The 17,048-nt window shown below is 37.8% G+C and overlaps 1 protein-coding gene and 2 pseudogenes across 1 annotated transcript; 1 reads left to right on the top strand and 2 right to left on the bottom strand.

Annotated features, from left to right (window-relative positions):
- On the bottom strand, positions 1,830-2,603 carry LOC109947253. The gene has a single exon (XM_020557183.1). It carries the CDS (start codon positions 2,601-2,603, stop codon positions 1,830-1,832), a length of 774 nt encoding a protein of 257 aa, XP_020412772.1.
- LOC18786066 lies at positions 10,237-11,661 on the top strand (annotated as a pseudogene).
- LOC18784552 lies at positions 12,094-15,986 on the bottom strand (annotated as a pseudogene).

Genomic DNA, 17,048 nt, shown 5'->3' with positions numbered 1-17,048 from the left:
ACCTGGAGACTGGTCAATGAAAACTTTCACATTTAACTCACCATGCAAGAAGGCTGATTTCACGTCAAGTTAATAAACAGGCCAAGAGTTTTGTGCTGCCAATGATACCACCAAACGAATGGTGTCAAGTCTTGCAACCGATGCAAAGACTTCAGCATAATCAACTCCATATTCTTGCGTGTATCCCTTTGCCACCAGTCGCTCTTTGTATTTGTCAACCTCTCCTTTCTCGTTGAGCTTTGTTTTGAAGATCCATTTAACCCCAATTGTTTTTTCTTCTGCTGGAAGATCAGTCAATTCCCAAGTATCATTTTTCTCGATTGCCTCTATTCCTACATCCATAGCTTTCCTCCACTTTATATTATTAACAGCATCCTCAAAGAGCACTGGATCACTGTCTGCGAACAAAGCATGATGAGCAACATTATCATCATCTGATAATTCATCTCCGCTTACATAGTCTGTCATCCAAACAGGCCTTTTTCTGATCCGTTGAGCATCTGAGTTTGAAGGTTGACCTTCAAAAGGTTCGTTTGCTGAAACATTTGACATCATATCTCTGGAAGTTTGTGCTTCAAGTTCTGTTATGTTTTCACTTGCTGGAACATTTGGCAAGATATCTTCTAAAATTTGTGCATCAGTCCTTCTTTCATCATTGATATCTAAATCAAATGGAATTGATTCAGATACAGTGTTGCCCTAATTCCAACTACTACCTTCATCAAACACAACATCACGGCTGATAATGATCTTCTAAGTGACTGGATTGTACAGCCTATACGCCTTTAATTCTTCACTAACACCAAGTAGCATACATTTCACACTTTTGTCATCAAGTTTGCCTCTTTTCTGATCAGGTACTTGTTCATAGGCTAGACATCCAAATATTCTGAAGTGATCAACAACTGGTTTGCGTCCGGTCCATGCTTCTTTAGGTGTCATGTTTTTAATAGCAAGTGTGGGGCTTCTATTCAAAATATGAACACTCCAGTTGACAGTTTCTGGCTAGAACTTCTTTGGGATATCTTTCTTTGTCAGCATGCTTCGTACCATATTCATAATAGTACGATTTTTTCTCTCTGCCACCCCATTTTGCTGTGGTGAATAGGCTGCTGTAAGTTGTCTATGAATTCCATTCATTTCACATAAGTTAGTAAATTCAGGTGATGTGAATTCACCGCCATGATCATTAGTACGAATAATCTTTATGCAAATTCCAGTTTCTTTTTCAACATGTGCACGAAATCTTTTAAATGCAACAATGGCCTCAGATTTTTCCCCCGAAAAATAAATCCATGTCTTACGACTAAAGTCATCAGTAAATGTAATGAAGTACCTTTTGTTGCTATTTGACGTTGGGTTAATTGGTCCACATATATCTGAATGAACCAATTGCAATACTTCTGTAGCTTTTCATGTACTTTCTTTTGAAAATGAGTCACGATGCTGCTTTCCAATAATGCAATCCTCGCATACCTTTGAAGGAGTTTGACTTTGAGGCAGTCAGTTTACCATCTTCTTTTGCTCCAAGGTCTTCAATCCATTAAAGTTTAGATGCCCATAACGATAGTGCCACAGCCATGTTGTGTCTTGTGTGGTTGAAGTGAAGCAAGTTTGATCATCATGTGGAATCTGTGTGTATAGAGGGAACATCCAATTTGTTGTCATTTGGGCTTGTGCAAAAAGCCCCTTCTCCGGATGATGAATCTGACAGTTGTCCTTCTGAATAAGGATTGTGAAACCCTTTTCTTGTAGCTGACCAAGACTAATCAGATTACTCTTTAGTTCTGGGACATAAAATACGCCGGTGATTGTTTGCATGCTACCATTCAACCGAATTTTAATATTCCCTTTACCCATAACACAGATGCTAGAATTTTTCCAAGCTTCACATTTTCTCTAAAATTTTCATCTAGATCAGAGAACAAGAGTTTATTACCACACATATGATTGCTGCAGCCATAGTCTAAATACCAAGTATCACTTAATGGGTTCTTCTTTTTGTCGATGTAAGCCATCAAGAGAATTTCTTCTTCAGTCTCAGCAAGATTCACCTTAGTTTCCTTCTCTTTGTCAGGGCATTCATATTGATAGTGGCCAAACTTGTGACAGTGAAAGCATTCCACATTTGCCTTGTCAAATTGTGCTCCTTGATTGTAGGAAAACTGGTGTCCTCTGCCTCTGCCTCTTCCTCGAAATCCCCCGCGTCCTCTACCTCTGCCTGGAGATGTTCTTTCATGAGTGGTGATCTTCAAGACTTGCTCCTCCACAACATGACTAGTCATCCTTTGCTCATGAACCAATAATGAACTTTGTAACACATCAATCGGAAGACTGTCAATGTCATTCGATTCTTCAATGGAACACACCACATAGTCAAATTTGCATGTCATTGAGCAAAGGATTTTCTCAATGACTGCAACATCTTCCATTTTTTCGCCATGAATACGCATCTTATTCGTGATCACCAATGTCCTTGCAAAGTAATCATTAACTGACTCTCCTTCCTTCATGTGGAGAATCTCAAACTCTTTGCGAAGAGCTTGAAGTTGGGCACGTTTCACTCGTGCTGTACCTTGATACTCGTCTTCATGGAATCCCATATATCCTTAGCAGTATCCTTTTTTAGGATAGTTTCCAGGATGGCACAATCTATTGCTTGAAACAGGTAGTTCTTTGTCTTCAAATCCTTAAATCTTTGCTCCTCCAATGTCTTTCTCTACGTCTCTATCAAGATAGCCCCACTAGTGGGCTCTGTGATGCCGATTTCAACCAGAATCCAATACTTCTTGGATCGCAAGAAATTTTCCATTAGCATACTCCAATGATCATAGTGACCATCAAAGCGTGGAATCGCAGGTTGCACAAAATTATTTTCAAACGCCATTGAGTCTTGCTGTTGCAAGATGAAAGCTACTGCTTTTTCAAACCAGGCCCCAGTGGGGAGCTCTGATACCAATTGTTAAGAACTAAAGCTTTGAAAGCTAAAGAATGCGAAAGTCTGAGATAATGTTCAATCAATTCATTGACTCCAAAGACTGGCATAAATAGCCGTACAAGGAACAAGTAATCAGAAAAATAAGCAACAAAATATCTCACGTCTAACAACCCTAGACTATTGGGATTCTCCTAAAGATTAGGTCAAACACTAACCATGTTTCCTGACAAATAGGGATTATTAGCATAAGCAAATTAACTAAATAAATCAAATAACAATAATGGATAAATATCCAACAATAATCACTTTAAGTGATTTTATGAAGAAGCACATGGGAGGTATTTCTCTTAAAATTACTTAAAATCACTAAAAGTGATTTTTTTTAAATAAGTACAAGGGAGATGCTTCTTCCCAAAAATGATTCTGGCCTTTTTAGATTTTTTTTTGGACCAAAGCCTATCAAGAATCACTCCCAAACGAACCATTAATCATTAATAACTAACTTCAGACAATCTTTGGAAGGCATTACACGTGTTTTCTCACATTTGTTAGGTTTTTCTAATGTATTTTTTGGGGCACCATTATTGAATTTTTTTTGTGAGAATTAGGCCCAACAAATTGGTTGTTTCATCGTGAGCCAATCATGCTTAAGAAAGAATCGTTTTTAAATATGATCAGCTCTACAACCACTTGATGGAAATCTATCAATTTTCATGTGAAAAATGAATTTTTTAGGTTTAATAAATAATATTTGTAATCAACGCTATTTGTCAAATAAAAAGTAATTTTCTATTTTATTATTTTGATTGGTAAAAACTGATCATGAGCTTAACTAGGAGTGCTTAACTAGGAAACGGGTCACCTCTGCGTATAATAATAGTGCACAAACCTATTTAATGTGTACACTAATGAAAACATGTATTTGGTTTTTCTATTGTACACTAACAAAAGGCTAGATAGAGAATTATCATGATCCCCTTTCTGCCTATATCATCATGGATCAAGATACACATGTTGTGTGTTGAATTTTGGCATTAAGTCCTTGTGAAAATCATGGAGTTCGTGATCTTTGTTATGATTGAGTCTAATGAGTCAACTTAATATTATACTTACATGTGATCAGAGGATAGTTGAGAACTCTCATGATTTTCCATTACGCATTATACAATTTAATTTATTAAATTGATTGAACCATAAAAATTGATTTCTTGGTTATAAATAATCGATAACATGTTTTCACTTTAGGTATTGATTGGTATACATTAAGTAGGCTCGGCAATTAAAAGATGTTATATAAGCCCTTATAATCATTCATATTATTGCATCTTTTTCAAATGTGGGACTTTACAATAGGCCATCATTAGGATACCCCAGTAGTGATTTAAAAATGCTCGTTGGCAAATTATCTATCTACTACAATGCTGAAATTACCAATTATCTTGCCCGTTACTCCACTGAGGAATGAGCAGCCATGAAGGTTTAAGTAGAGGAAGTGCATCTGTGGAAAATAATGGGGAGAATATATTTTCTCATTATATGTTGTTTACAAGATTACACCGTTATATATGTATAAGCTAGGGAAGGCTAATATCCACTGGCCAGGTTAAGAACTATTGGCCAATCTAAGAGCTGTTGGCCAACACACCACAACCTTAACTTTAACCCTTAATTATAGGAAAACTCTAATTACAAGCAACAAGATCAAATCCCCTAAATTAAGGACGTGTAAATCAATCACAGCTAGCAGCCACCAAGCTAACCACAACTATCAGCTACCAATACTTCCAATACTCCCCCTCAAGCTGGATCAAGGGGATTAATTGATCCAAGCTTGGAGAGCAAGCGTTGAAACTGAGTGGAAGCAAGAGACTTGGTGAAAACATCAGCAAGTTGATCATGGCTCCGAGTGAATGTGGTTTGAATTACCTCGGACTGAACTTGTTCACTAACATAGTGACAGTCAACTTCAATGTGTTTGGTCCGTTCATGGAACACGAGATTGGAGGCAATATGCATAGCTGCCTGATTGTCACAAAAAAGAGACATAGGTTTGTTGCTCAAAAAACCCAAGTCTGAGATAAGGCTCTTGAGCCAAATAAGTTCACATGCAGTGGAAGCCATGGCTCTATACTTAGCTTCGGCACTTAAGCGAGCAATTACATTTTGCTTTTTGCTCTTCCATGTCACGATGTTTCCTCCAAGAAATGTGCAGTAGCCAGTAGTGGATTTTCTATCAATAGTATTCCCTGCCCAGTCAGCATCGGTGTATGCCATGATTTGAGTATGACCATTGTTCTTCATGATAATTCCCCGACCAATGGAGCCCTTGAGGTATCTTAGAATCCTTCTAACAACATTTAAATGAGCCTCAGTAGGTGCATGCATGAATTGGCTTACAAGACTGACGGCGTAAGTTATATCCGGTCTAGTAATGGTGAGATATATAAGCTTACCCACCAGTCTTTGGTAGTAACTTATATCGCTGAGAGGCTCTCCTTCCAACTCCAACTTCAATTTGCTATCAAGAGGGGTACGGGCCGGTTTGCAATCTATCATCTTCACTTCTTGAAGCAAGTCAATCACATACTTCCGTTGACTTAAAAACAGTCCCTTGGGAGAAGTAGCCATTTCAATCCCAAGGAAGTATTTTAACACTCTTAAGTCTTTAATGGCAAATTTCTGAGGAAGAGAATGCTTAAGAGTGTTAATCTCATCAATATTATCACATGTGATGATGATATCATCAACATAGATTAGAACAACTATTTGCCAACTGATCCAGTTCGAACAAACAAGGATGAATCAGCATGACTTCTCTTGAAACCAAAACTTGAGCTCAGCTTGGCATACCAAGCACGTGGAGATTGTTTCAATCCATAAATGGATTTGTGAAGCTTGCAAACCATACTTGAATTCTGTGCTTGTGGATGACCAGGAGGTAATTGCATGTAAACTTCCTCTTCAAGGTCTCCATGCAAAAAAGCATTTTTTACATCCATTTGGTACAACGGCCACTCATGATTAACTACAACAGATAACAAATCCCTCACTGTACTCATCTTAGCCACATGAGCAAATGTCTCCTTATAATCAACTCCAAGTGTTTGAGTAAAACCGCGAGCCACCAACCTTGCCTTGTGTCTTTCAATTGAACCATCAGAATTAAATTTGGTTTTGTAGATCCACCTACTGCCTACCACCTTCTTTCCCTTTGGAAGCTGGACTACACTCCAGGTTTTATTTTCATCCAAAGCCTTGAGTTCTTCTTCCATGGCTAGCCTCCAAACATCTTGAAGATTGGCTTCTTGAAAATTCCTTGGTTCACTTTCATTTGACAATTTACTGAGAAAAGCTACATGGGAGTGAGAGACTTTGGAGTAATTTACAAACTTGTGAATTGGGCACCTTACATTGAACGTTACATAGTCTTGTAGCCTTGATGGTGGATGTCTATCTCGAGTTGGATTCCTCCGAGGTTGAGATGGGACCACAGTATGTTCAGCTCCACTCTATTCTATAGATGATGTGTCATTGTCATGAGGAACAACTTGTGCTTCGGAGGCTTCAGTTTCATCTCCAATAATCACGTTTTCAATATTAGTTGCATGAGAGTCACTGTTGTGAGGTACTGAATGAACACAATCACTTATTTCGACTGGATTTGGTAATGGAAAGAAATCCAGTAATTGCTCCCCCTGACGATTTTGATCTGATGGTTTGTTGAAATACGGTTTGATCTCATCAAACCTTACATCTCTTGAGACAAATAGCTTCCTGGAACATGGATTGTAACATTTGTAACCTTTTTGAGTGGAGGAGTAACCCATGAAAACACACTTAATTGCCTTGGGATCTAGCTTGTCTCGGTGATAGGATTGGATATGAGCATAACAAGTACATCCAAAAATTCTCATATGGGAAAGGTTAATTTTTTTGTTTTGCATGACCTCATATGGTGATTTTGAATCCAGAACCCGACTAGGCAGTCTGTTGATGAGGTAGGTAGCTGCAAGAACTCCTTGAGACCAAAACCTCTTAGGCACATTCATTTGTAACATTAGATCCCTGGTTTTCTCAAGTAGATCCCTATTCTTCCTTTTGGCAATTCCATTTTGCTGAGGAGTACCTACACAACTTGTTTGATGTATAATGCCATGTGTGCTCAAATAGTTAGTCATATTTTTGGATGTATATTCAGTGCCATTATCAGACCTTAGTATGTGAATTTGAGACGAAAAATGGTTCATGACAAGATTATGAAAATTCTTGAAAGCATCCATGACTTCACTTAGTGACTCTTGAAAAATCATCAACAAAGATAACGTAGTACCTATAACCATCAAAAGACTCTAGAGGTGCAGGTCCCCAAACATCAGAGTGCACCATCTCAAAAAGCTTGCTAGCTCTAGATATGGAAGAACTAAATGGAAGTCTAGTAAATTTTGACAAATGACAGAATTCACATACAAGTGAGGATTTGCATAAGCTAGGGAACAAAGTAGACAAAACAAATTCTGAGGGATGTGCTAGACGTTGGTGCCACAACTGATGTTCTAGATTTGAACTGACTTGGAACCCTTTTGGAACATTAAGGTCCTTTGAAAAATAGTACAGCCCATTTAGGTAGTGACCTTCACCAATCAGCTTCTTGGTGGCTAGATCCTGAAAAACAACATTGTGAGGGGAGAAAATTGCACGACAGTTAAGAGAATTTGTAATCCTTCCTACAGACAGCAATTGAAAAGGAAAGGATGGAACATATAATGCTGTGTACTCAACACTATCTGAAATTAGTTTAACTTTCCCTCTACCCAGAACGGGTACACCTCTACCATTTGCTATAGAAACTAGTGATGGTTTAGTGTAGCTTTCAAAATTGTATAGCTTTGAATATTGATTTATCATGTAATCAATGGCACCTGAGTCTATAATCCAAAAATCATGAGAATGACTAACATTTAGAGCAGTTGAAAGAGCACACATAATACCTGGAACATCTCCTTGAGATACACGATTAGACTCAGCTAAGAATCCTGCAAACTGCCCAAGGAGAGCAGTTTGATTTCCACCAGTGAATACTTCGCCTGTGCTTCCTTTTTTGGTTTGAAGATAGGCTGAGAATTCATTTATCAAGTCAGCCGGATTGGCTGTGAAGTTCATCAGTCCATCAATTGATGTAGCAGCAGCAGCAGCAGCAGCATGGTTTTTGTTTGTATGTGATCTGGTTTGTGAGCTCTTGTAGTCTCTTGAAGGCTTGTTCTCAAACTTTGGCTTCAACTCAAGGTGTAATATCCAGCATCGATCTATTAGATGTCCAATATTATTGCAGTGTAAACACTTCAGATCTGGCCTTTTTCCCTTGTACACTCTATCTCCAGATGACTTGTGGTTTGTCACAAAAGCTCTAGCCTCAGACACACTAGATTTGATGTCAACATTCATAACTTTCCTACGTACTTCTTCTCGCTAGATAGTAGTGCAAATACTTGCAAATGATGGAAGTTCGGGGTTCATTAGAATATGGCTTCTAAGATCTTCATATTCAGACCCCAAACTTGCAAGCAAATGAAAATTTTTGTCTTCCTCAGACCTCTTTAAAAGTATGGCAGCATCGATAGTATGTGGTCGATACATATCTAGTTCGTTCCACATATTTTTCATGCAACCGAGATGATGAACAAAAGATTTATCACCTTGTTGGAGACTTGCAAGATTCCTCTTAAGTTGGAACACTTGAGCTGCATTGTTTTGATTGCCATACATATCTTTGACTGCCTTCCAAAGAGAAAGAGAGGATTCTGAAAAACTGAAGATTTCAGACAGCTTGGGATCCATGGAGTTAAGGAGCCACGACATGACCAGTTGGTCTTTGCACAACCATGCTTCATACTCCAAAGACGAATCGTCAGGTGCCTCAATGGTTCCATTAACAAATCCGAGTTTGGATCTTCCTCTAAGGGCAAGAGTTAATGCTCTAGACCATGGAAGATAGTTAAACTCATTTAACAACGCAGAGCACAGTCGCTGGTTTGGGTTGACTTCAGCTTCTGGAAAACTAGAATGAGGTGCTGTGAAGCTTTCAGCTTCAGAGCCAAAAGGATTATCTTCTGCCATTATTGAATAGCATATACAGAAGAAACAAAGGAAAAAATAGAGACAGGCCGGTTAAGGTTCCAGCTCTGATACCATGTGGAAAATAATGGGGAGAATATATTTTCTCATTATATGTTGTTTACAAGATTAGACAGGTATATATGTATAAGCTAGGGAAGGCTAATATCCACTGCCCAGGTTAAGAACCATTGGCCAGTCTAAGAGCTGTTGGCCAACACACCACAACCTTAACCCCTAATTATAGGAAAACTCTAATTACAAGCAACAAGATCAAAGCCCTTAAATTAAGGATGTGTAAATCAATCACAGCTAGCAGCCACCAAGCTAACCACAACTATCAGCTACCAATACTTCCAATAGCATCCCTTTCGGGATGAATTGTTTCATTAACAAGCCAACGGCCAAAGTAAATTATTAATTCGATCCATGTATATATATATTATATAAAATTAGTTAAATACCCATTTCAAGACATAAAACTATAAATAAACCCTATACTATTTAATGTATATAAACACACCCAAAATAAATCCAAAAATCAACAATTGTATATTTTTTAATTTAATTAATACGATGAAATACCTTTATTACCCTTTTTAGCATTAAATTAGTTTTGGATCTCATTTAAAATCTATAGAATGCAGAGAACATAAAAATTCGACAAAACCACTCCCTGAGGTTTGAAGCCTGAAGCCCCTCTCCTCCTTCAAACCCTCATCTCTCCTATGTTCCTATCCCTTCTTCCCTCTGCCTTCAAAGTAAACCAAACAGTCTCAGAGCCATGGACCAACACAAGGCCAACGAAACTTTAACAGATCAGCTGGTAAGGCAGCTCCTCCTTTGGAATTTAGTACCCATCTATGCTCTTGTTCTACAACAGATCTGTCCCGAAGGCTTCTAATGTCAGACCTCAATCTCTCTAGTGACATAGTATTAACATATTTTCAGTAACAAAGCATGCTCTATATTTTGCTCTAATATAGTTGTGCACTTGAAGTTTATGTTATGCATAATGTATTTATATTAGGAAGATAGTTCTATGACAGAGTATTAACAATGTAATTTTTTTTTTCTTGTAGAGGTATTTCCTTTTGCCTTTGCGATTGTTTCTAGTGAAACTATGGACAATTGGAGGTGGTTTCTGCAAAGGATATCGAATGTCTGAGAGTACATGATTGGAGAAAATGGCTGAGGTTACAAGTTGTTTTAGCAGCGTAGCACTACTCATGATCCTATATATCTTACACCAATCATGTGTTGCTGAGAGTACATTAATTTACAATGTCCTAAGCTTTGGAGCTAAACCTAACGGTGTAATAGATTCTACCCAAGCTTTTCTAGATGCATGGATTGCAGCATGTGCCTCCTCCGATTCAACCACTATATATGTACCCAAAGGGACGTATTTGCTTCGCAATGCTATGGTTTTTAAAGGCGATAACTGCAAAAGTAGTTACTGGTGTCTTCATAATCGGAGGTGCCCTTGATGCTAAAGGTACCGCCTTGTGGGCATGCAAGTTAGCTGGAAGTACCGATTGCCCCAACGGAGGAGCCACGGTTAGTATTTACGCTTTCTTGTCGATCAAGTGAAATCTTGTTTAAATTTGTTGTCTAACTTACCCTACCAGTCTCTTCGTGTTCTAATGTTCTAAATTCTGATATTTTTGTTCCCACTGATACGCAGAGTCTCAGTTTTACGAACTCCAAAAACATTAACATCAATGGACTAATGTCGTTGAACAGCCAGATGTTCCACTTTGTGATAAACGGCTGCCAAGATGTTCGCATCCAAGGGGTCAAAGTCAATGCAGCAGGCAATAGCCCAAACACTGATGGCATCCATGTCCAATTGTCAACAAATGTTGCAATTTTCAACACATCCATCAAAACTGGAGATGATTGTGTCTCGATTGGCCCCGGAACAAAGGACGTGTGGATCGAGCAAATTATTTGTGGTCCTGGCCATGGCATTAGGTAAGATTTTATAGCTCTTGCATTGCATTGCAGTGCTCCTATATGAAGTTTTATTATAGTTGGCTTATGCATACATGGGTGTGGTGAGTGCAGTCTAGGGAGTTTGGCCAAAGACTTGGAAGAGGAAGGGGTCCAAAATGTGACAGTGAAAAATGCAATTTTCAAGGGTACTTAAAATGGTTTGAGGATTAAGTCTTGGGTGAGACCGAGCAACGGGTTTGTTGAAGGCGTTCAATTCCTTGATGTCCTAATGTTTAATGTCCAAAATCATATTAAACTACTGCCCACACAACATCAACTGTCCCGCTCAGGTAATAAATTTATAATCGCAATGTAGCAATTGAGCATGTACTTATCATAAGGATATGTCTTGACGAAATGTGTCATGCACATTTCATCTTGTTTCAATATTATAGGTGTCGGGTATGAAAATCAATGATGTCGTGTACCGGAACATTCAAAGAACATCAGCTTCAGCAATTGCAATAAAATTTGATTGTAGCGCAACAAACCCGTGCAGTGGGATAAGACTCGAAAACGTGAGTTTGACCTTCAGGAATCAAGAGGTTCAGTCACATTGTGCCAATGCAAATGGAAAGATTGTTGGCACTGCTCAGGCAAATAGTTGTTTGTAATACTGAGGCATGAAATACATGTACATATGCTCTATACACATAATGCTAGCGAGTATATGTGCATTAATATTCTTTTTGTTGTATTTCTATTATAAACGCAGGAATGTTATGTACATAAATATCATTCTTTTTATACATTAGTAAGTTAATAAGAACTCAGTTATACTTTTCTGAAATGAATTCAATACATTGGAAATCACTTCAATTTTTCCCCTGGCTTTTTAATATGGAAGGTTTAATTTACTTAGATTAACTATTTGGTTTAAACTTGTCCGCAAAAGCTAGTAGACACTCCACAAAAATCCCCTCATCTAAGTCATAAAATGAAAACGAAAACAATAACCGAAAATCATTGTTCAAGAAAACCAACCTCCTTTGTAATAGAAAGAATCATTTAGTCAGACCCTGATTCCAAGTTTCAAACAAACAATAGAGTTTAAGCCTGATTTCATATTCCATTCTTTCTAGTAAGTAGTTGTGCTTGCTTACATGGAATGGAAATTAAAACAATAGCTAAATTATTGCTTTCTAGTAAGTAGTTGTTGGTTACAAATATTACATTTTGAGGGTTAGAAATTAAAACAAAAGGCTTATTTCAAAAAACGCAAACTGTTGTTTTCCATCTATCTTTGGTTTACTTCTTATCAATCCCTGAACTCAAGCTTGAAAAGCTCCAGCAGCACAAATCAAACCATCCATAATGTCACCTCATGCAACTAAGAATCACATGAAGAGAATCAACTTGGAATACAATTATATTACCTGAAGTAAAAGCTCTCCTGTGGGAATAATAATAAGTGCCTACAAAAGTCCTTTTGGAGCCAACTTTTTCTTCTTCCTCCCCCTTTTCTTCAAGCATCTTCATAGGCTATTCTCCTTCCTCCAGCAAGCATTGCAAAATGGCCAAACCAAAGGCTAGTTTCTTCCCAGACCCTGTTTCCACAGCACCAACAACATCCTGTCATATGAAACAATTATAATAACCATCAAACCTCCTGTCATATGAAACAATTATATAACCATCAAACCGAATATCATCATGACCTGTCCAAAGCCTTACACAAAAACCTTAACCAACCATCCCTCGATGAGGAGCAGGCATACAAGCTTTATGGATTTGCGCAGCATAATATTCAAGTTCACCAAACTAAGTTAACATTGTAAAACAGTTCTCTAATATCCACAATCATTAATACGGTTAATAAATATACATGAAGTGATGTTGGCAGGAACCTTGGATTCAAATTACCACCAATTCATCAACATATTGAGGGCCTATCCGCTGATGTGTTCATTTTTTTGGTTATATAATCATACCAACTCAGAGAATAATCTTAGCTCCATCATACAACCTCAGAGAGTGATAGATGTACTGTTCACTGCTCATGTATGACTGAATGGCAGCTCAGGCATAATAGTTTGGGCAACATACACATATACAAACTATGTGAAGCTTTCTAGCTCATCAGGTTATCAACAACAATGTCACACCAAAAAATACTAGCCACCTAATTAACTGTGAAAGAAAATTCTGCCATCAAACGAATAACATATGATTAACTGTACACAGTATGCATTGCTGGACAATACCGAGAAATAAGGGTAATTTGTCAGCATGAAAAAGTAATTGAACAAAATAAGAAAGCACTCCCAAACTTTTGACCCTCACTGATTCACTGGCTACTGATATTATGAAGTAGTTGCAGAGCAGTAATTGGAAAACATAACTTAAGAGCATTAGCAATACTATTTTGATGCCAATAGAAAAAGAATTCTCTTTGCATATCTCCACTCATAGATCAATTAACCTCCAGAATAACTCTTTCAATTATCATAAGACTTCATTCAGACATTACAAATGGATTAAGAGTTTGGTTTCATCTGAGAAGCAAATGCATCTTCCATATCTTTGCTGTTGCAAAACCCTCAAATAGGAAACTTGCAGCTGTAGAAGGTAATTGGTTTAGGGCAATGAGAGTTGCAATGCACCATAACTGGCTTTTCTTTTCTATGTGCAGATACATTAGTGAATCTAATTTACCCTCATATTCACTTCTTAGCTCTCCTCTATTTACTTTAATATTGTCCTTAAATCATCAACATCAGAGCAGCAAGAATCTTGCAGTAAATCATCCCAGTTCATATTGAACTTCTCTTGGAACTTCAATCAACTCCAGCCCACTTTTTAAATGCCTCAACATATTTAAGTCATTTTCTTTGAGCTTCAGTTCTGGCCTCTGATGCCTTTAAATTCCTATAAAGATTCTTATGAAGTTTTACAAACTCAATCCTGTACAAACACTTGTCCGTGTACATACCATGTTCCTTCATAAAGTCAATGACCTCCATCACTCTCTCAAAGTAGCCACCACGAAGAAAGTTCAGTAGTAAATACTCATAGATATCTCTCCTTACCATCAAATTTCCACTCTCCATATTCCTCTTAATGTCCCCCCCACAATATCGTGATAGTACGAAACATTCCCAGAGAAGAATACCCATATAACATATAGGTCAATGTTTGCTCAGTAGGTTGAATTTTCATCTCTTGCATTCTTCTGTACGTCTTCAAAGCATCATCCATCATTTTGGCCTTGCAGAAAAAGTTGATGGAAGAATTGAACCGGTAAACAACAAAAGGGATTTCCTTCTGCTCATCGCTCATTTCCTGAACCAGAGCATTTGCCAAATCTGATTTACTAGTCGAGCTTGAAACATTTGTACACGTGGCACTTATATCTAGTATTGGTTGACATTTGGAGACAACCATCTCATCAGATAAATTCGGAAGCAAACCAGCCTTTCTCATTTGTTTAAGCAAAGCTTTTGCTTTCCGAAACATATTTCCTCTGTAATAAGCTTCCAAGAGTGACATAAAGGTAGTAAGGCCCATGGGAGCCACAGCTGCATCCATGTCATCCAAAAGGTCATGAGCAGTTTCTAGCCAACCTAAATGAATGCAAGCATCAATCACATCAGAACACAAATCAGATCCTCTTAATGAACATAACTCCTTTTGTATTTTAAGTAAAAGTTCTGAAAGCTTGCAAGTATCCCCGACCTTTTTGTATCCATTTATGAGCTTGGCCAAAGCCCTGTTAATAAGTACAAGTTTCGCATTCCAATAAAGAACAAGCTCTTGTTTACCTTCTATTTTGAGGACAGAATGGTTCTGCAGCAGCTCAGGCAAAATCTGCATATTCAACCCAGACTTGAGATTATGAGATCCAATTGGAACAAGATAAGACCTCTGTGAAATCTCTCTCTCTTTGAATAGAAAGAGACTCATGGTAGTCACACATTTGTAAGACAAGCTCAGTGGCCTCCTCAATGTCATTAAACTTGAAATGCAAACTCAACAAACTATCATAGAACTGCCGATAATGTCGCATCAATGGAGCTGAAACTTGATCAATGTGACTTTTATATTTCTTTATCTCGTCTCTCTGACCATTCAGCTCATGGATCAGGGCGATAATGATAATAGAGAGTGCATCAGCAACAACTCCTGTTTGAGCCATCAATTCCATAATCCATTGGCCTTTGAATGATAATTTAAACCTCACACAAGCATCAAGGACAAGGTTAAAAATCATTGTATCTGGTTGCATCAGCTTTGCATGGTCGCTCTTGTTTACACTTGAGCATTGGAAACAATGACAAATCTGAACTAAGAAATTGGATGCAAGTAGTGTCCCAACCTCAGTCTTTACCATATGCAGTACAACCAAGTACAATACCTTCATGGCGGGCAAGTTCTGTTTGTCCATTAGTATTCTAAGAATTATTGTAGCAGGTTTAGGCATTTGACTTCACGCTAAGGAGAGGGAGAGCTTTGCCAGGATATCAGACTGTAGTAAGTCTGATCGCTCTTTCAAAATTACCCAGACTATATCACATGCTTTTTGTAGCCAGTAAGGGTCAGACGAATAGCAAAGTTCAGTGATTAGCTTACGGATAACAAAATCCTCAGGAAACCCATGCAACCTTTTAAAATCAATAAAGGACTCCCATGCTTCATTCACTTGGTGTTCCTTCAAGGCTTTTTCGAGCCTTTTCAACACAACTGCATGAGAGGAACCTTCCCAGCATAGCCTTTCCGGCTGAACACTAGCACAAAAATCTCGAGTAGATGAAATTTGATGCTGTTCATATCTTACACTTGATACCACAGGCTTTTCATATCTTATACTCAGAACTGATTCCCCGTCATAATTTGCTATTAAGGCTGTCCTCCGAATAGCTGAAGCCACAAAAAAACACAAAGGATACCTCTTGATGAAGCAGTTATGCATTAGAACCTCTTTTGTCACTATTAGTGCCATAGATATATCATCATAACAATGAAAAAACACTGAGAAAAGATAATCACCATGACACACCACTACTAAACTTTGGCCTAGGTGAAAAAACATGCACCAACAGCATACTCATTTATATAAGCCATAAACAGTAACCAATATTTGCTAAGACAATTCCTTGAGGATCCAGCATGATCTCCTTATGCCCTCATGCCCAACTAATAATATCTGCAAATAGAACCTGACTAAATCAAAAGGCACAAAGTAACACACACACACACACACACGGGGAAATAATCTGAAACCAAAGCCAGCCAGGTAATCATATCACAATGACTACAATCAATAGCGAACTGGGTCTCACAAAACTGGTTTAAGTCATACATTGGCCCCGTTTGTTACATAGGACTGGCTTGGACAGGACTAACTATGAACTGTCTAGGATAGGCTTGGCTTGATGGGGCGCTGGACTAAGGGGGACTAAGGGGCTGGATAGTCAAGCACTATCCCGTGTTTGGAACAATTCAGGACAGGACTATAATTCTAAACAATGAAAATAATCATTTCAACATTAATATATATATTTTTTTTTTGTTCTCAAATATGCATCATCAAAAATTACAAACTTAACTAAATATTACATCCATAAAAACTATATTTAGGCTTAAATGAGTATTACAGCCAGTTTTTCAATTAAAACTTTATAAATATTATAAAGTTACCTCACTAGACAACGTAATTCATGTCTAGTAAAGCCTCACTACATACATCAAACTAATGTAAATTACACACAAGGAAAAAAAAAAAAAAAAAGCAAACTGAAAATGTAAAATAAAAAGTACATGTAACATAGGCAGAGCTCTTTGAAAGGGAAATCTAAGTTTGGAATTGACCCACATAATATAGATTACCACTAAGCCGAACTAAATTAGTACACCAAAACTAAGAAAAAAAGAAAAGCAGAAACCAGCCAGCAGATTTTGAAAATAACACTACAAGCAGTCTTGGCCGAAAAACCAATCTAGACAAAGAAAAGGGTACCTCAGATTTTTGCTGCTGCTCCTCTTCAGAGAGAAAAAAAAAACA

This window comes from Prunus persica, chromosome G2, assembly GCF_000346465.2.
Source record: "Prunus persica cultivar Lovell chromosome G2, Prunus_persica_NCBIv2, whole genome shotgun sequence".
NCBI classification, from domain to species: Eukaryota; Viridiplantae; Streptophyta; class Magnoliopsida; order Rosales; family Rosaceae; genus Prunus; species Prunus persica.
The sequence above is the reverse complement of the archived record's forward strand: the minus strand, read 5'-3'. Positions and strand labels throughout refer to the sequence as shown.